This window comes from Panthera uncia, assembly GCF_023721935.1.
Source record: "Panthera uncia isolate 11264 chromosome A1 unlocalized genomic scaffold, Puncia_PCG_1.0 HiC_scaffold_17, whole genome shotgun sequence".
Classification (NCBI taxonomy): domain Eukaryota; kingdom Metazoa; phylum Chordata; class Mammalia; order Carnivora; family Felidae; genus Panthera; species Panthera uncia.
In genome coordinates, this window is record NW_026057577.1 from 121785553 (window position 1) to 121808347 (window position 22795).

The window sequence follows — 22795 nt, forward strand, 5'->3', positions numbered from 1 at the left end:
TACATAGTAGTAACTGTATAGTCACTTCTGTGAAGCTTTGTTTGGTGCCTGAAAACCTAATTATAAATTGATGTGAACTGGTTAGATTATATGTTTCCATTAGGTGAATTTCACACTGGCTTTAATGATCTTAACTCTGATTTTGCAAACTGCTGTAGGTTCTAAATTACCTTGAGGGTTGTTATTATATTTGTATAAAGTTCTCAAATGTAGTTAAATCATTTTAATACAATTGGCTTACAATTTTTTCCTAAACTCTCCAGGTACCATTTATAATAATGAAAAGATACTACTAAATACTAACCATTGACTTATTCACAGTCGCCTGCAATTCTTTTTAGTAGATCTGATTCTACCCAGTGGGGAGCTGTTTTCATTCCACTTTTAAGATAACCTCAAAGAATCACTAATTATAAAGACGTAAACTAAACTAGTTAAAATTAGATTGAATTATATTGGAATTTAAAAAAAAAGTATCATCCAGAATTTGTAGGAGATGCTCTAAAATCAAATGAATGATCTCCGTATGTAGCAATTTTAAAGTGCTTGGAAATAGCTGGGATTTGTAGTGTGCTTAGTGGTTTGGCACTAACCAATTTGTGGTTGTCATGGCTAACACCCAGTATAACAGAATGGAGGAAAGTAGGCAGATGCAAGCTAAATGTAAAATAAGACAATGCAGTTTCATTTGCTGAGGAAAACAGTAATTCAAAACAAATAGTTCTTTGGTTTTGTGTTAACAGATAAAAATCTCAAAGGCAGTCATAATGGCTCTTAAAAATCAGCGACGTGATGCTCTTTTTTTTCTTCTGTAGATTGTGCTTTTGTTTAAACAAATGGGATGGTGAATATATTCATAGAAAAATAGCTTGTAGCAAGCAACCTGAGGAAATTGACACTCTATTCCAGTTGGTTGGTGGACTACCAACCATGGGGCCATATTTGGCCGTTGCCTGTTTTTGTAAAGCAAGTGAGCTAAAAATGTTTTTTACATATTTAAAGCATTTTCCCCCCCAGTATTTTGAAGATGTTACTCTACTGTCTTCTCATTTGCCTTGTTTCCCATGAGAAGTCTTTTTTGCTCCTCTCCATGTAACTTGTCTTTTTTAATCTAGTTCCTTTTAAGATTTTCTCTGCTAGTGGTTTTGAGCAATGATTATGATGTGCTGTGGTCTAGTTTTCTTCCTGTTTTGTGCTTGAGATTGGTTGAACTTCTTGAGTTTATTGGCTTATTTTCATCAAATTTGGAAAGTTTTCACCCATCATTTCTTCAAATAACTTTTCTATCCCCCATTTCTTTCCTTGAGGACTCCAGTTATATATTTTGTAATTGTGTTACTTGAAGTCCTTCAGTTCACTGATGTTCTTTCATTTGTTTCTTTTTTCTCTGTATTACATTTTGGATAATTTCAAGTTAGCAGTTCTTGCCATCTATAAGTTATTATGTATTTATTCTCATCCAACATATTTTCATTTAGACTTTTCATCTTCAGAAATTCAATTTGAGTGATTTTTACACCTTTCATGCTTCTCCTTAAGTTTTTGCACATATAGACTATAGTTATAAAAATTGTTTTAATGTTCTTTTCTGCTAATTCTAACATCTCTGTCAGTTCTGGGTCATTTTGTGTTGATTAATTTTTCTGCCTATGATAGGTCATATTTTCCTGCTTCTTTGAGTGTCTGATCAATTTTGACTGACTGTTAAACCTTGTAAATTTTGCCTTGTTAGGTGCTTCATATTTTTTCTAATTCTTATAAATCTTGAGTTTTGGTTTGAGACAGTTTAATTATTTGGAAATAAATTCTTTCAAGTCTAGCTTTGAAGATTTGTTATGTGGGATAAAAGAAGTGTTTAGTCTGTTATCTGATTGTTCCCTACTACATAGCCAAGACTTTTCTAACCACTGCACATGAACCATACAGATTCTCAGTCTGGCTGTTAGGAACAGGCACTGCTCCCTGTCCTGTGTGCATGCAAGGTCCTTTCCCTTTAATTCTTTTGAGTAGTAATTTCTTCACACACATGCACCAGTCACTGCTATACCTACTACCTCAGGGGTTCCTTTGCCGATCTTCAGAGTTTCTCTCTGTGTCAGGCCCTGTTTTCTAATTCTTTTTGGTTTCCTTGGATTCTGAGCTCTGTCTTTAAAGCTTAGAATACTTGCCTGGATTTCTCCTCTCAGCAGCAAGGCCTGGAAACTTTTTTTAAATGTTTATTTTGAGAGAGAGAAAGAGTGAGCAAGCGAGCACGAGCAGTGGAGAGGCAGAGAGAGAGGGAGAGAGGGAATCCCAAACAGGCTCCACACCATCAGTGCAGAGCCCAGCATGGGGCTCAACTTCATGAACAGCAAGATCTTGACCAGAGCTGAAATCAAGACCGGATGCTTAACCCACTGAGCCACCCATGCACCCCGGCCTGGAAGCTTTCTTAAGACAGTAAGATGGGGCAATTGTAGGGCACACTTGTGTGTTTCTCATCTCTCGGGGATCACTGTTCTTTACTTCCTGATGTCCCATGTTTTGAGAACTGTAGTTTCATATATCTTGTTCAGTTTTTTGGTTGATTCGAATAGGACAGTATTTTTTTGGTGTCTGTTTTATGTTGTAGCCAAAAGTGATTGTTGGGATGCTGAAATTTAAGATTTAGTAGTTATGAATAATTCCAGGTGAAGATACACAGAGTTGCACCATAGGTATGAATGGAGTAGAGGCATGAAGGTCATTTAATGAGTCATCCACATGGACTTTGAAGTCATCTAAGTAGATGGATTTGAGATAGAGAGTAAGACTTTAAGCCAAGAGCCAAAGTTGCGGAATTTTAATACTGCATGTTTTATGTGTTTGGTTGGGAAAATACTCTTTTAAAATTATGTTAAATTCTCTTATCTTTTCTTCTAGAACCTTCTGACAACTTAAGGGAGATTCTCCAAAATGTGGCCAAATTGCAAGGAGTATCAAATATGAGAAAACTAGGCCATCTGAATAACTTTACTAAGGTAAGCAACTTGAGTCTTTATTAATACGATCATCTAAAATTCTGGTCCTTACACTTACTTCCGATGCTTTTTAACTACCATTAACAAATTCTTGGGGAATCACCCAATATTAGTGCTTTCCTCTGCTGCTGCTCATGGATTTTGTTATGTGTTATTAATTACAGTGTATTTGAATAATGGAAGTATTATGTGCTGCTTGTAGAAAATTTGGTAGGTTCAGAAAAGAATAAAGAAAACAGTCACTAAGAAGTCCATCTTCCAGTCTTCAGGATTTTTCACATGTGTTTCTTTTGCCTTTTTAATAATAACTCATTTTTATGTGATAATATATGATAAATGTTTATAGTTAATAAGTATGTGTGTGTGTGTGTGTGCGCACACACCATAATTTCTAGAGAAATAATAAAACTTCCTCTCTCTTTTCCCTGATATTCTATGTCCATTTTCTGGATCTCAATTAGAGCCTAGGATAAACATAGGGGCCCTCATCCCAAATAAATACTGACTTGATCTCTGTTAGAATCCAAGAATTCTTGACTTTGATTGACGGTAGGTTTTTGAAGCAATTCTGGACAACCAACTCTTGGAAACACTAAAATGCCTGTTATTTGAGGTGATGCCATAAATAGGAAACAGAATGGTTCCTTTGGGAAAAATTACTATTTTTTTTAGTTTACTAAATATACATTGTTCTGCTACATTTTAAATTTGGGAATAATTATATATTTTAGCCCCATACTACTCAAAGTGTGACCCACAGACCAGCAGCACTGGCATCACCTTGAAGCTTGTTTGAAACGTACTGCTTAGCTCCACCCTAGACCTAATGAACCAGAATCTCCATTTTAAGAAAGATTCTCAAATAAATTGCGTGTACATTAAAGTTTGAGTGGCACTGTTTTAATCTTTCCAAAATGTTTAATTAATAATTGGATATGGCTTGGACTTTATTTCACAGGTATAAACGGATAAAATATAGTCACTGCGTACCAAAATTGTTTTTTCAGTATGGTGATGTGAAATAATGCTCTATATAGAGCGGATTTTTTTTCATAGTTGGAGAAGTAAGTACATACATGTTAATTTTTCTTTTGTGAAGTTTGGAATATTCTGGCATGTATTTTTTTTTTATTATTTTTTTGTAACATTCATTTTTGAGAGACAGAGACAGCGTGAGTAGAGGAGGGGCAGAGAGAGAGGAAGACACAGAATCTGAAACAGGCTCCAGGCTCTGAGCGGTCAGCACAGAACCCGATGCGGGGCTCAAACTCACAGACTGCGAGACCATGACATGAGCCAAAGTCAGCAGCTTAACCAGCTGAGCCACCCAGGCGCCCCTGGCACGTATTTTTATATAACATGAGAAAATTATATGAGGGACAAGAAAGTTAATTTGTTTATTTATGTATTTAAAAATTTTTTTTTAATGTTTATTTATTTTTGAGAGAGAGTGAGAAACAGTGCAAGCAAGCAGGGGAGGAGCAGAGAGAGAGGGAGACACAGAATCCGAAGTGGGCTCTAGGCTCCGAGCTGTCAGCATGGAGCCCGATGCGGGGCTTGAACTCATGAACCACGAGATCGTGACCTGAGCCAAAGTTGGATGCTTAACCAACTGAGCCTCCCAGGTGCCCCTGTTTATTTATTTTTGAGAGAGAGAGAGAGAGAGAATATCCCAAGCAGGCTCCGTACTGTCTGCACGGAGCCCGATGCAGCATGTGAACTCACGAACCGTGATCATGACTTGGGCTGAAAATCAAGAGTCGGATGCTTCACTGACTGAGCCACTCAGGCACCCCAGAAAGTAATATTTTTAAAGCAACTTCCAAAAACATTGAATAAGTGCTTGAGAAAGAGTTTTCCAAAATATCCGTAGGTATGTTTTCATTTTTTAATGAATGTAATGAAAATATTCAAATGCATTCTTCAGTGTGCTCATCAGCTAATGTCAAGTCTTTTAGACCCAAAGTTCTTTCAAGATTGTAATGGTATCTCCTGGTTTCACTCCCTTCTATTAAATTTCCCAGTTTTATCTCACATTCTTCACTCATCTTGAATAAATCTTAACCATTTGCCTAGATTTAACCATGTAAAACAAATTTAATATAGATTTATGTCCTGTTTGAACTCATGGTTCCTGTCATAATCAGGTTGACATCTTGATACGTAGTTCCACATCTTTTGCCAGCTGGGATTCTGAAAGTTGGGAATGGATGTAAGGATGGCAGTGATTTCTTTTTTTTTTCACTCTGGCACTAGTATGGATCTTAAGGCAATATTAAAAATCTAGAGCACATCATCCAGTAGAAGTATAATGCGAACCACAAATATAATTTAAAATTTTCTAGTACCACACTAAAAAAGGAAAAAGAAGCATGCGAAATTATTTTTAACAATACATTTTCTTTAATCCAGTACATCCAGATTATTGCATTTGATATAATTAGTATAAAACATTAATGATGAAATGTTTATTAATATTTTTATACTAAATATTTGAAATCAAATATGTATATTATTCATGTAGTACATCTTAATTCAGACTAGCCACATTTACAGTGCTCATAGCAACCTGTGGCTAGTAAATACCAACCATAATGGACAGTACATATATAGGCTTTTTGGAATAGTAGTTTAAGCATTAATTTTAGGAATCTGTTGGACACCTTTTTCCTTTCTCTATTTTCCATTTATTTCTGTCTCAATCTCAGGTTCTCTGGGTTAAGGTCACTTGCCCTCTCCCTTCTTCCCTTTTCCATTTCACTGTTTCTGTATCTTTGAATTTTACCCACAGTATTTCACTAAGTTGTTTTCTTTACTTGGTCTTTCCTTGATATGTGTTCTCCCAGTCTCTTTTCCCCCGTCTTCCCTTCACTCTCTCCTTCTCTGTTCTCTTTCTTTCCTTCTTCCCTTCTTCCCCTTTGTCACCTCTCTCTTCACCTTTCTCTACCCCCTTCCCTCTGTCTCTTTCCCTCATTTCTCTCTTCTTTCCCTGTCTCTTCCCCCATTGTACCACTGTAGATAACAGAATGATTTATCTCCTTAATAAAGGCCCTAGGCTTGGGGGCTTCTTGTATTCTTGTTTTTTGTTTTGCTATATCCTCTCTTTGTAATTTTCACATTTCCGTCTGGCCCTTGTGCTAGCTTATAGCAACCTTCTATTTGCTATTATAAATTATTTATGGATTTAAAACCAGAAAACCAGACTTACTAGAATTTGTCTACAATATGAGGCACTAAACCTTGAGTTGGGGTCTGAGGGACTCTCCCATTAGTAAAGTCCATGAACACTGGACTTGATAAAATCAGTTTTCTGCCCTATGATAACAATGGGAAAAACATGAGCTTTAGATCAAATAGATAGAGACTTACAGCCTAGCTCTGACCCTAACTAGCAAGGCAGTCTCAGGCAGATTTCTTTACTCAGGTAAAGAGGCAAGGTCTCAGTACAATGCCTGGCACACAATATGTACTTCATAACAGGTAGTGCCTTTGTTTTTGTTTGCTTTTGTATTTTTTGCCATTTTTATAGTTGTTTTTTTGTTTTTTGTTTTTGTTTTTCTTGGCTGACTCTAAGGACATGAGTCTGCTTAAGAGTTCACAAATTGCAGATTGGTAAGCTGTTACTGTAACAGGGTTTTTTTGACCTCAGTAATTCCGACATATTGGGCCAGATAATTATTTGTTTTGGGAGGCTGTCTTCTTCATTGTAGTATGTTTAACAGCATCCCTGCTTCTATCCCCTGGATGCCAGTAGCACACCTCCAACAGTTGTGACAAACAAAAATGTCTCCAGACACTGCCAAATATTTCCTTGGGAACAGAATTGCCCCTGGTTAAGAACCACCACTGTAAATAAATGGCTGTAGATTTTATTATAAAATTTCTTCAAGCACCCTGTGCAAAATAAATGCTTACTGTAAATTTAATCATAATATAACATGCCTTTGAATTCCATTTTGTTGGAGAGCTAAGTTTGTAAACATTTACATAGCTGGTATTTCTGTAAAATCTATAAGTTCATTTCCTTGTATGGTTAGAAATTCTGAGAAATCTGTATGAATATCTTTATAGAATAAGTAAATAAGAAAAATAATTATGATGCCACTTAGACTAGTTAGGAGTTGGTTGGTCCCCCTTCTCTGTGTTCCCATAACAGATTATGTGTGTCTACTAAATTTTATCTGTTCTCTTGTTATTATTTGTTGTGGGTTACTGTCTTATTAAACTGAGTTTCTTAAGCACAAATCACATGTAGTATTTATTTTTCTACTCTTCACTTTTACTCCAAAGCCTGGTATGTAACAAGTGTTTAATTAAAGGTTTTATATTACATTGAGAAGATTTTGCATTTTAAATATGAGTTTTTGTCGTACTACTAGTTGTTTTGTTATGAAGTAGAAGCTTGCTGTTAGGATTAACTTAATTTAGTAGATCAGTGGGGCTAAAATCTTTTAGAGAGTAGACCTCATCTGCAGAAATAAACTTCCTTTTAAGGCATGAAGAGAGGGTGCTAGTGATGTGATCCTGTAACCATGTGAATGTCACACACCCATGCTTGCCTTCTGACATCATTGCACTAGATAAAGTAGTGTGTATAACAGACTGCTGATGAATATAATCTCAGTATCCTATTTTTAAAACTGACAACATGCTTATAATCTAAAGACCTGTTTAAAGATGAAACTATTTCAGGTCTTTACATTCTAAAAGTTCTCTTTTCCTATATTTCATCTCCTATTCATATTGAAAGTTCCAAAGGAGTCTTTATTTGGTACTGTTTTTAAAAAAAACTTCAAAAATAGTATAAGCTAAATATAAAAAATTAAAACAGCACAGAACAATATATGGTAAAAAGTGAAAGTCTTCTCTCAGGTACCCTTCCCATCTTCCTCACCACTGTGACAAAAATGCCATTCTCTAGAGGTAACCACTAGGAAGTATTTACCCTTCTCTGATATGATTGTGTGTGTGTGTGTGTGTGTGTGTGTGTGTGTGTGTGTGTGTGTGTGTATTTCATTGAGTTGTGAGAATTAAATGAGTGAAACAAAAAGTTGTGTTTAATATAGTGCTCAGTTTATTTACCACTTATTATATATGTATGCACAAAGGTTTTTTTTTTAAATAAGATCGTGATATATGTTGATTTATAGTTTGCTTTTTTCTACTTTCCAATATATCATAGAATCCTTTCCTTTTTATAAATATAGATCTACTACGTTTTTATAACTGCATGTATGTGTGTAGATATATATATGTGTAGATATAGTCACAAAATATATGTATATGTATACAAATATGTATATTCATACACATACATACATACATATATCATAATTTAATCATTCCATCATTAAAAAATATTTTCCCTTTTTGCTATTTTAAATCATGTATAGTAACACTTGTGTACTTCCTTGTGCTGAATAGAATTTTTGAAGTGTGATTACTTAGCCAAAGCCTTTGTATTTCTTATTTTAAAACCTGCTTTTACAGTGCGTTCTGTGGGTGTCTGGGTGGCTCAGTCACTTGAGTGTCTGACTAATTTTGACTTGGGTCTTGATCCCAGGGTCATGAGATTGAGCCCTGCATTGGGCTCCACACTGAGCATGGAGCCTGCTTAAGATTATCTCTTTGTCTCTCCCCCTAACCCCTCTCCCTTGCTCATGCACGCACTCTCTCTCTAAGAAAAAAAAAAAAAAGGCACTCAGAAAAGACCATGCTGTGGAAATCTTATCTGTGATGATATATACATATATATTTTTTAAAGTTTGGATTACTCAATCTGTTGCTTATTTGGGAGAACTATTCATTTAACCTTCAGAGCAATATGAGTAAAATGGGAATAACATAGCATTTAACTGCCCTGTTTTAATTGATCATTATCTTTTTTAAAAATTGTACTTTTAATAAGCATCTCAGATATTTTCATTACTTAGAGGTAGTTTAGACTTCTATTTTACCTTTGTCAGAATATAATATTGTTGATTGCTCCTTTTGGATATCTCAGTTTTTATAAGAAAGCCTTATAAGAAACAAATTCAACAAACTTAATTCAACAGAGCTAGAGTTAAAAAAAAGTTATTTGCTGTCATGATGAGGAAAACCAAATGTTGTGTCCTAATTTCAAACAAAACAATTCAAGGGCTGAAAAAATGTTAATTGCATTCTGTCTTTCCCATTTCACAGCTCTCTTTTTTTTTTAAAGTTAGCTTCATTCTGAAACACCTTCCATTTGGCTAAGATACATCATCTTTACAGCTCTCCTAAAAGGAGAGGGTAGCCCTCTCTTATTGTCTTCTATACGTTCTCTCATTTTGGTCACATTCAGCTAGGCATTGTAACCGATAGTCATAAAAACACATGGGATGGGAGCAACAGAAACCCAGTGAAAAGTGTGATGTCTAATAATTTTCCATTTTGCATCAGTATCTGTTAGGATACGGATTCTTATATTTTGAAAGGTCTTCAGTGATTTCTAAGCATAATTCATGATTTTATTCTTAACACACTTACGTGATAGAGAAGGCAGTGTTACATTTTAATAACTTATACAGGAGACAAGAAATTACCAGAAATGGCTAAGATAGTAGTGGACAAACTACTACTTAATGACAGAAGATTAATTAGTAATTCAATCAGTTGTTGAAGCAGGATAAGATTCTCATTGTTTAAACGCACCAGTTTAGGGTTCTTCTTGCTGGTTTTGGCCTATTCCTAGAGTAAGACTTAAGGGGTTTAATTTGTACTTTAGGGTTTGGTTATTTAAATTAGGAGATTATTAGTAAAGTAGTGAGTCAGTCACTATAAGAATTTTATACTAGAATAGTTTATTCCTAATATTTTGAAACTTCTAATAGGTGAACTCTTGGTGATGGGAAGTGAAACTATTTTTTTTTTGGTAATTAAAAATTCAGAAATCTTACCAGTGTCTTCTGTGATTTCTTATTCTTATGTGAATTATTTACATATAGAAAGCTTAGTCTTTACTTGGGATAATTCTAATTCAAAAAGGATATTTTCATTTAAGACTAATTAAGAAAATCCTCTTCTATAATTCTGGAAACAAAAACATGAATTAACCACATTGAAAGCATCACCCTAACATTTATTACTATCTTTGGGAATTAGGCACTGAAAATGACAAATATGCTGTTTTGTTATAAATTGTTCTTTTTAGTTTTTACTTGTGATATTCCAGTTTCCAACTGAGTGGACATTTTTCTCAGAAGTATGTCTTGCAGTTAAAAAAAAAAAAGAAAAGAAAAAGAAATGTTTCTTGCAGTTGAAATTTTTATCTTGCAGTGATACTAGATAGCAGAAAATGATAGTCCTTTCAAAATACTTTTCAAATTGTGGTTTTTGGAGATCATAATAATAACTTTGAGAGGTTTTTTTTTTAAAATTTTTCATCAAAACTGCTAACTCTAACAGATGTTAAATGATGGACAGTCATATATTTTGTGTCTAAAAGGTGAGTAATTTGGGAATTGCGTTTCTCTGAATCTATAGTTTTCTACAAGGATACCTGGCAAGTGTGAAAAAGATAGTACAAAAAATGAGAACCAAGTACATACTTAAGCTACTTAAGTACTCTACCAACCCTTGACAAGACTTTGTTTACTTTATTTCTAGGATTTCAAAGTATTTTGTATTGTTAACATCCATTGCTACTGTAGCAGAAAAAAAATGGAATTACTGCCTTTTTAGGAATTGAGATAAACAAATCAGTTTAAGAAAGTATAACATTTTTCCCATTTTAAAAACAATATTTTATATATGTTGATATAAACAACTTGTAAGCTTCATTTTTCTATTGTTTGAGTTGGAATATGTCCAAGGTTTAAGTGAGCATAATACTATGATAAGCAGTTGTTGGTTTTTTTTTTTTTAAATAATGTATGGTACCATACAGTGACAATGCTAGTAATCTCAAATACCTGGAAATCTCAAATACTAACTTATGTTTAATAGTGTTAAGTGTAGTTTTTATGTGTGTTTGAAATCCTTTGAAATGGGCAGTTTTTTTTTTTCAATATATGAAATTTATTGTCAAATTGGTTTCCATACAACACCCAGTGCTCATCCCAAAAGGTGCCCTCCTCCATACCCATCCCCCACCCTCCCCTCCCTCCCACCCCCCATCAACCCTCAGTTTGTTCTCAGTTGTTAACAGTCTCTTATGCTTTGGCTCTCTCCCACTCCAACCTCTTTTTTTTTTTTTTTCCTTCCCCTCCCCCATGGGTTTCTGTTAAGTTTCTCAGGATCCACATAAGAGTGAAACCATATGGTATCTGTCTTTCTCTGTATGGCTTATTTCACTTAGCATCACACTCTCCAGTTCCATCCACGTTGCTACAAAAGGCCATATTTCATTCTTTCTCATTGCCACGTAGTATTCCATTGTGTATATAAACCACAATTTCTTTATCCATTCATCAGTTGATGGACATTTAGGCTCTTTCCATAATTTGGCTATTGTTGAGAGTGCTGCTATAAACATTGGGGTACAAGTGCCCCTATGCATCAGTACTCCTGTATCCCTTGGGTAAATTCCTAGCAGTGCTACTGCTGGGTCATAGGGTAGGTCTATTTTTAATTTTCTGAGGAACCTCCACACTGTTTTCCAGAGTGGCTGCACCAATTTGCATTCCCACCAACAGTGTAAGAGGGTTCCCGTTTCTCCACATCCTCTCCAGCATCTGTAGTCTCCTGATTTGTTCATTTTGGCCACTCTGACTGGCGTGAGGTGATACCTGAGTGTGGTTTTGATTTGTATTTCTCTGATAAGGAGCGACGTTGAACATCTTTTCATGTGCCTGTTGGCCATCCGGATGTCTTCTTTAGAGAAGTGTCTATTCATGTTTTTTGCTGAAATGGGCAGTTTTTATGTGTGTTTTTAGTTAGCTGTTTTGGAAAAAATAATAGTTAATTTCACTTGTTTTATGCGTTTATGACCAGAGTACAGTTCTCCAGACTTTAGAGTCATACTATTTTTGAGGCTGGAGATATGAAATAAAGATGGTAATATTCAGTTATTTCTTTATTTTTTATATCCAATCTCCCCTCCTCCTTTGTCCCTGTGTAACTAATTTTAATACAAAATTGTAGTAACATTTTTCACAGTGGACTCTGGACCCCGACTGGCTTGGTCAGATTTCTGGCTTTACCACTTAATAGTTTTTTGGCCTTGGGAAGTCATATTACCTACTATCTTCAAGCCTCATTTGTCTTCATTTACAAAAATATTATTTTCTAGGGTTAACAAGATTAATAGTCAATAAATGTTATTTCTGTTCCTATTCATGAATTCTTTATATAGTTAACCATCCCTATGTTATATACTACATATTCAATATATATTAACATTTCTAAAATACAGAAAAGCAGAGAGGAAAATAAATTACCTATGATTGCATTTTCATTTTTGGTGTTAAAATATTGATGGTATAGACTTTTTAAATATGTATGTTTTTTTTTTTCAACTTTTTTTTTTTTGTTTTTTTTTTTTTTTATTTTTGGGACAGAGAGAGACAGAGCATGAACGGGGGAGGAGCAGAGAGAGAGGGAGACACAGAATCGGAAACAGGCTCCAGGCTCCGAGCCATCAGCCCAGAGCCTGACGCGGGGCTCGAACTCACGGGCCGCGAGATCGTGACCTGGCTGAAGTCGGACGCTTAACCGACTGCGCCACCCAGGCGCCCCTTAAATATGTATCTTAAAAAAAATACATCTTTTAGAATTTTTTCCATCTTACCAGGGTACATTATGCATGTTTTTCCTTATGTTTAAATATTATATAATATTAATAGGTTGTGTAAGTTTCCTCCTTTATGAACATTTTGTTTCTAGTTCTTTACCATTTTAAATAATGTCATGAGCCTCTTATGCTTGAACCACTTTACATTTTAGATTAGTTTGTTCATATAAATCACCAAAAGCAGATCCTGACCATAGTACATTTTTCCAATTTTTAAAAAATGTTCACTTGTTTATTTTTTGAGAGAGTGAGCATGCACGAGAGAGCATGCAGGAGCAGGGGAGGGTCAGAGAGAGAGGGAGAAAGAGAATCCCAAACAGGCCATTAGGGCAGAGCCTGACATGAGCCCACAAACCTTGAGATCATGATCTGAGTGGAATTTGAGTCGTATTCTCAACCAACTGAGCCACCCAAGTGCCCTGCATTTTTCCAATTTATTTTACAAAATGTTTTCGGTTTATAATTTCAGTTTATAATGCCGACAGTGTATTATCTTATTTGGAATAACCATGTTAAAAAGGAATTTCTTGCTAGTTTGGTAAACTTTGTTTCAAATGGCACTTCTCAGTGTATTTGGTTCAGAATTTAGGAAACAGGAAATACGTCATGTTATTAAATTCTTTTTACTTTTTCTTGGCCTCTTCTCAGTGATCTTTCCCCAACTTGTTTAGGCCTTTCACATTATAAGAGCCTGCTTATATTACTTTGCTATGTGAGGATAGAATGTTAAGGGCGGAATTATGTATTCCCAAAATTCATTCGTTGAAACCTTCACCCTCAGTACCTCAAAATGTTTATGCATTTGGAGATACGGCCCTTAAAGAGGCAGTTGAGGTAAAATTAGGTAATATGGGTGATCCACAGTGCAATATGACCAGTGTCCTGATAAAACAAGGAGATTAGTACAAAGATGTACACAGAGGAACAACCATATGAAGACAGAGAGAACCAAGGAGATAGGACCTCAAAACAAAGAATCTGTCAAGATACATTGATGTTCTTGCCTCCAGAATCATGAGTAAGTAAGTTTCTGTGTTTGAGCCACCTGGTCTGTGGTATTTGTTATAGCAGCCCTAGCAAACCAATACAAGCCCTTAACCTTTTGCTTATCATAGTTTTACAAATATTTTTGACGAATATGTCATTTAACTTTTAGGTATACAGTTGGCTTTTTAGAGATATATAAATTTTCCTCTCTTTTGTCTCAAAGCTTAGGAAATCTTACATTGTATTTTAAATCTATATCTATGTATAAAGATGTCCTCATCCTCCCATTTTTTAGTACTTTTAACATTGCAACAAAATGCAATAAAAATAACAAAATTTCATGCCGTTTGAAAGTCTGTAGCTTCTTTGTTCATCATATTTCAGAATTTTGAGGATTTTATAACATAAACATTTTGGATAAAGACCTGTGAACAAAAACTTTTCAGCTTGTTTTGCCTATTTGCTTATTTACACAGCATTTCCTTACCACACAAAGTGATCATTTGTGTAGTGTCCTTCCCTGCTATGAAAATATTGCGTTATCTTATAGCTACTCTATTCCTATTCTCTTCCTTCTTCTATTTGGAACATTTCTTTTTTGCCTTTTTTTTTTTTCCTTCTAAAGAAGAAACTGGATAGGAAATTTTATAAGGAGCCTACCAATAAGATAGGATTAGCTTTTTATTTCTACAGTTTTGTGCCTTTTAAAATACGTTCTTGGGTCCATTCCTTTCACAGAGACCGATGTGATGACCACCACTTTGGTTGGTTTATTCTGTATGGTTAAGATGTTCATAACTTCATACTGAGGAAGAATAATAGCACTTGGAATTCCTTCTGTTTTTTCAGTGTTAATTAAATGATCAATTTCTTGAATTCATTTCAGTTAGGCCCTCCAAATAACTTGAGAAACTTCTATGTAACTTTTAGGTAAAAGTTTTCAAAACTCAGACTAAAGTGGTATATACCATCCAGGTGGGAGGGAAGTAGTTAGTATTAGATCAGTGTTCTCAATGAAAACAAGGAAAGCCTGTTTGAAGAAGGTATAGCAGGAAACTGCTCAGTCAGAAAGAAATATAGGAGCCAAAGCTTTGGAGAAGGGAGAAGCTTGTGGAGGTGAGTTTACTTCTCCAACAACTTTTGCCAGGAGATACTGGCTACTTTAGAGTGTGGGCAGAGAGCTAGGGATGCAGACCTTAGGCCCAGGAGTACTCAGCAGAAAAAACAGCACAGACTTTTGGTGGAGACCTAGGGGCAATCTACTAGAAGGAGATTCTTGTCTCAGTACATTTGTTGAATCCTGGGACTATCTGAGATGGGAAACCTAAAAATCTAAAGCAAAAGAATATTTGAAAATAAGGATGGAGCTTGTAGTGTTTTTGTAAGACAGAAATAGGTATGTCATCCTCTTGGGACTAATTCCCTGAACAATAAATAAGTTTCAGTTGAAACTTAGGTTTCAGTTGAAAATAGGTTTCAGTTAAGACCTGGGGAGTGGGGAGGAAAAGGGAAAACCAGAGGTAGATTGAAACTTACCAGAGCAGCAACTTTTCTGTACTTAGTATTGTCCAGTGACCTAACAAAGAGGATAAACCCTCTGTGGACAAAGATATTATCAGGAGTCTGTACAAGTTTTTATATACAAAGATTACAGGGTATATCAAGAGACAGGACTGCATGGCTACAATGAAAGGAAGAACATAGTAGAAACGGATCTACAGGCAATCTACATCATTCACATACATTTATATAATAAGCACTTCAAATATTTAAATTATTATTTACATGTCAAGGAAATAGAGGAAATATGGAGAGAATAGGTGAAAATGAAGATTTTTTTTTTTTTTATTATTGATATGTGTAAAGTTAGATGAAGATTCAAGAATGGTAAAACAGTGTCTAAAAATTAAGAACTCAATAGACGGGTGTGGTAGAAGATCAGATAGGCCGGATCAGAAGATAGATAAATAGAAAATATCTAGCCAAAGCACTGAGATAAGAGAATGGAGAAAATAGAAAACAGGTTTTAGAGATTTGCAGTATACACCAAGGGATCTGACATTTGAATTACCAGAAAGAGAAGAGAGGGAATTGGGCAATAAGTAATTTTGAAGAGATCATGTACAAAATTTTCTAAAACTAATTAAAATATATCAAACCAGAGATTTGGGAATTTCTGTTTTCCTAAGCAGGATAGATACAGAGAAAACCACACCTGAACACTAAGATTGCTGAAAAACAAAGAGAAAAAAAATCTTCAAAAGAGCCAATAGTAAGACTGATAACAGACTTTTCAATAGGGATAATAGAAACCATCTTGAAGCTTTTAAGAAAATAGCAGCTAACCCATAAATCTATAAATCCAGGAAGATAATCCTCCAAAAAATAAAGTGAAAAAAAATTTTCCATGTAAACAAATTTTAAAGAATCTGTTACCAGCAACCTTGGCTAAAAATTAAGTAAATAAAAACACCCAATAAAACAAGTCAACAACAAACTGAGGATTCTTTAGACAGAAGGAAGAATATCCTGTTAAGATAACACTGAGATGAAGCATAATGGAAAAGGTGAAATTGTTGGCAAATATAAATTGATATTGACTAAATATTAACTGAAAGTAAAAATAACCGTAATGTGTTATGGGGCTTGAAACATCGGTAGAAAAACAACAGTAAAGTGAAAGGTGAGGGTAGTAAATGAAATTCAAGTGTTTTAAGAGTCTAGCATTGTTGAGGACATGGTAAAGTAATAATATCTGTTAGACTGTTACTAGTTAACAGTGCACATTGTAATCTCAATGGTAACCATTAAAAGATAGTTTTAAAACTGTAAACTTATTGAGGGGGGATAAAGAATAATAAAGCATAATTGGTTGATTCAAATGAAAACAAAAAGGAGGGCTAAAGAAACCTAAAACTGGCAGGTCAAATAAAAACACAGTAATGCAGTAGAAATAAATATGCATACTTGAACAGTAATAAAATCATATATTTTCTGATATTTGTTGGAGATAAATACTATATTTTTCAGTCTAAAAGGGAATGTATACATAAATAGACAAAAATACATAACACATTCACATACTTTTGTTTTCTGACAGCTTCTTTGTGATATTGGCCATAGTGAAGAAAAATTGGGTTTTAACTATGAGGATATCATAATTTGGTAAGTATAGTTTAGTTCTCTCCTTCACCTCTCTGGATTTTAGTAATTTCAAATTTACTAATTCTAAACCAAAAAGATAGTGTGACACCTTATATTTAATTTTGTGGAAACAGTTGTTTGAATATTAGAAAAATTTATGATCTCCAGTACTTAAAAAAAAATTTTTTTTTAATGTTTATTCATTTTTGAGGGACAGAAAGAGAGCATGAGCGGGAAAGGGGCAGAGAGAGGGAGACACAGAATCTGAAACAGGCTCCAGGCTCTGAGCTGTCAGCGCAGAGCCCAGTGCGGGGCTCAAACTCACAAACTGAGATCATGACCGGAGCCGAAGTCGGAGGCTCAACCGACTGAGCCACCCAGGTGCCCCGGATCTCCAGTACTTTTTAATTGTTATCCTGTTGTTCTTACTGATACTTTTTAATTATCAAATGTAATTAATCAAAGCTAATGATGGAAAATACATGGATTTCTACTATTTAAGCTCCTAAATTAAATCTGAAATTCATAGAACAAGAGCTCTTAATTATTCCTAAGAACAAGAAGAACCTGTACAGTTATCTCTAACCTCCCTTAAGATAGAGTGTGCTGATGGTAGACTTTATTTTCTCAAGCCCACCGACAGAGGCATAATGTTATAATCTCAAGAGCCATCTTTTTGGTGTGCTTAGGAATTAAAACATATATATAGTCTGTGCCTACTGCCATAAAGTATTTATTGGTTTAAACCAGTGATTCTTTTTTTTTTAAGTTTATTTATTTACTTCGAGAGAGAAAGACAGTGAGTGCACACATGCATGAGCGGGGGAAGGGGCAGAGAGGAGGAGAAACAGAATCCCAGGTAGGCTCAGCACCATGAGTACAGAGCCAGTGTGCTGCATGAGCTCACAAACTGTGAGATCGTGACCTGAGCCAAGATCAAGAGTCAGATGCGTAACCAACTCTGCCACCCAGGTACCCCTAAGCCAATGATTCCTTGAGAGGGGTGGAACCAGGTAGGCAGAGAGGAATAGATTGTAGAGATGTATGTGATATACCTTGAAAAAAGCATATTTAATTTCCCATTGCTTATATAAAACTACAGAAAGTAGGGCAAAATAACATTTTCTTGATTTTTAAGAATATACGAAGCAGCACAGATTACTGAAGTTCCATATTACAGTGAATGATTTTTATATATGTAAAATGACTAGTAGTTTTGCTTATTTCAAATTAAGGAAGAATTTGGTACCATAGTTTTATGTGTATTTGACACTCATGCAGCAAAACTTTTTTGTTTTCCTGCAGTTTGCGGTTAGCTTTATTGAATGAAGCAAAAGAAGTACGGGCAGCAGGGCTGCGAGCTCTTCGATATCTCATCCAAGACTCCAGTATTCTGCAGAAGGTGCTAAAATTGAAAGTGGACTATTTAATAGCAAGGTAATTTTACGAGAGCTGTGGTTTTTTTTTTAATTATGTATTAAGTTTTAACATGCATATCATGAAGTGTACAAATTTTTAGTGTAAAACCTGATAATTTTTATAAGTATATACAAACTAGTACCCCATTATCCTAAATAAGAGAATATTTTCAGCATCCCAGTCAACTTCCCTTTTGTCTGCAACCAATACTAAACATTATTCTGCTTTTTCTCATCGTAAACCAGTTTTCCCTGTTCTTGAGCATCATATATTGGAAAATTACATAGTTACTCTTTTCTTTCCTTAGTGTTACTTGTGAGATTTATCCAGGTTGGTTTTTATTTTAAAGGCTGTGTAATATTTCATGTTATGAATAGACTGTAGTTCATTTTTTCCATTCTATTGGTGATTTTCTGGGTTGTTATCAGTATTTGGCTATTTTGGGTAAAGCTGCCCTGAACATTCTTTTTCTTCTTTTTTGTTTGTTTTGTTTTTGAGAGAGAGAGAAAGCACATGCTTGCACGGGGGAGAGGCAGAGAGAGGGAGAGAGATAATCCCAAACAGGTTCCGCAGGCTCCATGCTGTCAGCCCAGAGCCCCATGCAGGGCTTGATCTCAGGAACCGTGAGATCGGGACCTGAGGTGAAATCAAGAGTTGGGCGCTTAACCTATTGAGCGCCTGAACATTCTTATAGGTGGACATATGCGCTACTTTCTCTTAGGTATGTGTAGGAGCTGCTGGATCATAGGTTTATGTCTAGTTAGCTTTCCTAAATACTTCCATTTTCCCATAGTGATTGTACTGATTTACATTCCTACCAATGATGTTGGAAACTTCCAGTCTCTCAACATTTTCATCAGCACTTGCTTTCAGTTTTTACTTCTAGACTTTCTGCTGTAGAGTTCATTTTGAGTTTCCTTGTGGGTTTTATTTTTTGGGGTTTTTTGTTTGTTTGTTTGTTTGTTTAGTTTATTTAGTTTTTTAGAGAGAAAGGCTCTGTCAGTGCAGAGCCTGATACAGAGCTCAAACTCATGAACCATGAGATCATGACCTGAGCTGAAATCAAGAGTCAGACGCTTAACTAACTGAGCCACCCAGGCGCCCCGAGTTTCCTTGTGGTTTTAGTTGGCATTTCCCTAATGAGGAATGATGTTAAGCACCTTTCATTTGTTTGTTGGCTATTTGGACATCCTTGTCTTTTGCTCATTTGTATATTGAATTGTCTGTCTGTCTCATAATATAGGAGTTCTTGATGTTCTGGATATGATTCCTTTCAACAGGAGTATGTATTGACAGTATCTTCTCCAAGTCCGTCTGTTTTGCCTTTTGTCTCTTCCTAAATAATAGAATCTGATTTTATAGTTAATGTTCCTGTACTCTTAGAAGATACTATGCTACGTTTTCCCCGAAAGGTTTTATTCCTTTGTATGTTTAATTAGGCGTCAGGTCATGATTCATTTTTATGGATATGCAGTACATTTTAGCAGCATTTATTAAAGAGATTTTCTTCTCTTGTCTAGAGTAGTGACACTTCTGTTGTAAACCAGATAACTGATAGTTACGGATCTGTTTTTACATTCCCTAGTCTCTTTAGTTAGTCTGTCTGTCTGTTCTTGCCCGTTTCTCACTGTTTTAATGACTGCAGCTTGATATGTGTTAATATCTGTTGGTGTAAGTCCTCCAACTTTTCTTCAAGACTGTGTTGGCTATTTTATGTCCTGTATTTTCATATAAATTTTAGAACCAACTTGTCCATTTCCTTAAAACATTCTAGGATTTTAGTGGTAATTGCACTCAAGTTTTAGATTAATTTGGGGTGAATTGATATCTTAATATTGCATACTCTAAACTTTTATTTACTTGGAACTGTAATGTCTCTCAACAGTATTTTGTAGTTTTCTGTGCAGAGGTCTTGCACATATTTGTTATGTTTATTCTAAGGTACTTTTTAATGATAGTGTTAATGTAAGTTAAATTTTTTCTTTCTCATATTTTTTGCTGCTAATATATGAAAAATAATTGTGAGTTTTTGGGTTTTGGTTTGGATAGTCAACTTTATTTAGTGATCTTGCTAGATTCAATTTTTCAATTCTAATTGTTGTCAAAATTATCTTACAGTTTCTATGTACGTAATCGTTAATTGCAAATGGTGACTGTTTTATTTCTCCCTTTCTAAGTTTAGTATCTTTCTTGTTTGCATTCCTGAAGTAAACACCACGTGTTCGTTGTGTGTTTTGTCCTTTTTATTTTTTATTATTTTTTTTTTAATTTTTTTTTTAACGTTTATTTTTGAGACAGAGACAGAGCATGAACGGGGAGGGTCAGAGAGAGAGGGAGACACAGAATCTGAAACAGGCTCCAGGCTCTGAGCAGTCAGCACAGAGCCTGACGTGGGGCTCGAACCCACATACCGCGAGATCGTGACCTGAGCCGAAGTCGGACGCTTAACCGACTGAGCCACCCAGGCGCCCCTGTTTTGTCCTTTTTAAATATTATCTGAATTTGGTTTGATAATATTTTGTGGAAGATTTTTGTAGCTAAGTTCATGAATGGTATTGGCTTATATTTTTCCATTCTTCTAATGTCCTGGTTTAGTTTTGGAACCAAGAAGTTGTTTTTTGTTTTTTGTTTTTTGCTTTGTAAAACAACTAGGGAAGTGTTGCCCTATTTTTATGTTCCCTAGAAGACTTTATGTAAGATGGATACTGTTATTGTTGTTGGTTTTTTCCCCCCAGAATTTACCAGTGAATCTAGGCAGAGGGTTTTCTTTAAGTAGTTTTAAGATTATGGATTCAATGTCTTTAACACTAATAGTACTATTCAGATTTTCTCCTCCTTTTGCCAGTCATTTATATATTTTGAACCATTCATATATAGAATTGTTAAACCTTCACATTGGGCTAATACTTTTATAGTTATGAAATGTCCCTCTTTATTCCTAGGAGTACATCTTTTATGAGGGTTCATGTTACCTCATAGTAATATGGCTATCCTCACTTTGATTTAGGGTTTGCAAGATATATCCTTTACCATCCTTTTACTTTCTGTTATTTTTGTCTTTACATTTAAATTTTCTCACCTGTAAACACCATATAGGTTTTTTGTTTGTTTTTAAATCTAGTTTGATTATCTTATCTTTGTCTTCTAATTGGAACATCTAGACTGTCTAGTGTATTTTAATATGCATGGTCTGTGGACTTTATGCAATGTAATTATATAAATATATATTTATTTATTTATGAGTTCTTCTTGGTGTTAATTTTCTCATACATTTGAGTTTGTTTGCTATGTTGAGTTTGTCACACTGGTTCTTTGTTTTTGTGTTCCTCCTTTTTGTTTCTTTTGCAATAGTGCACAATTTCTTTTCCTCTTCTATTAATATCTTGGTTATAAAGTCTTCGCTTAGCAGTTGCCCTAGAGATTACAACTCATATCCTTGATATTCAGGTTTAGCGTTTTATTACAACCAGAACAATGCAGGTTTTTATTTCTACATATATTTGTAACCCTACAAAACCCTACTGTTTTAAATTGGAACTGTTGACATTTACCTACATTATTTACTTATTCTGATGTCATTTTTTCTTGTATTTGCACATTTTCATTCATCTTGCATCACTTTCTGTTTGATGAATTTCCTTTACTGTTTCTTGTAATGCAGGTCTTCTTGAGATGAATTCTCTCTCATCTTTTATTTGTCTGTAAATGTTTCTCTTTTTGCCTTCATATTTGAAGGCTATTTTTGTGACTGGTTCCTCTTTTCAATACTTTAAATAAGTTACTGTCTTCTGGATTTTTTTTTTAACTTGAACAGTAAGTAGTCTCTTGTTGATATTTTATAAGTGATACATCTTTTTCTCTGGCTATTTAAAAGGTTTTTTTCTCTTCTGTTTTTTCTTCTCCCATGTCTGGGAGAAGTGTTGGATCTGTTCACTGTGCCACAGGTCTCTGATGTCCTTACTGTATTTTCAACTTCTGTTGTAAATCTCTGTGCTTTAGTGTGGTTACTTTCTACTCACCTGTTTTGTTTGTTTGTTTGTTTGTTTTTTTGTTTTTTGTTTGTTTGTTTTTTAACTCCGTCCTGCTAGTAAATCAGTCTCTTGAATTTTTAATTTCTGTTACTGTATTTCTATGATTTGTTTTACTCTTATTTAAAGATTCTAGGTCGCTGCTTTATTTCTCCATGTTTCCTTCTATTTACTTTGACCGTATTTATCATAGGCATCTATAGCCTTCTTATGACAACAACAATATGTGAATCACCAGTGTTCTATTTTGGTTGTAATTTTCTTTTCTTGGATTTTGGTGACTTGGCCTTTTGTTTTGTTTTAAAGCATACTTCATATTATTATATGATTGAATGTAAAAATTATGTATTCAGAATATCTGCCATTGGATCATGCTGTTTTCCTCTTAAGACACTTGAGCTTTATTCTAGAATGTTGGCTTATCACACTGATTTCGTTAAAGTTTACTTTTAGCTTTGCCTTTG

At 34.8% G+C, this 22795-nt stretch overlaps 1 protein-coding gene across 7 annotated transcripts in view; it reads left to right on the plus strand.

Moving 5' to 3' along the window:
* Positions 1-22795, plus strand: part of RICTOR (RPTOR independent companion of MTOR complex 2) — a 122241-nt gene that overhangs the window by 37711 nt on the left and 61735 nt on the right. For 6 of the 7 annotated variants that reach the window (XM_049648735.1, XM_049648737.1, XM_049648736.1 and 3 more), the window contains 3 exons: positions 2902-2999; positions 16841-16905; positions 18190-18321. In XM_049648735.1, the coding sequence (XP_049504692.1) occupies positions 2902-2999; positions 16841-16905; positions 18190-18321 (295 nt within the window). Of the gene's footprint in view, positions 1-1535; positions 2440-2901; positions 3000-16840; positions 16906-18189; positions 18322-22795 lie in introns of those variants that run through there. The other variant, XM_049648738.1, reaches the window with a different exon arrangement.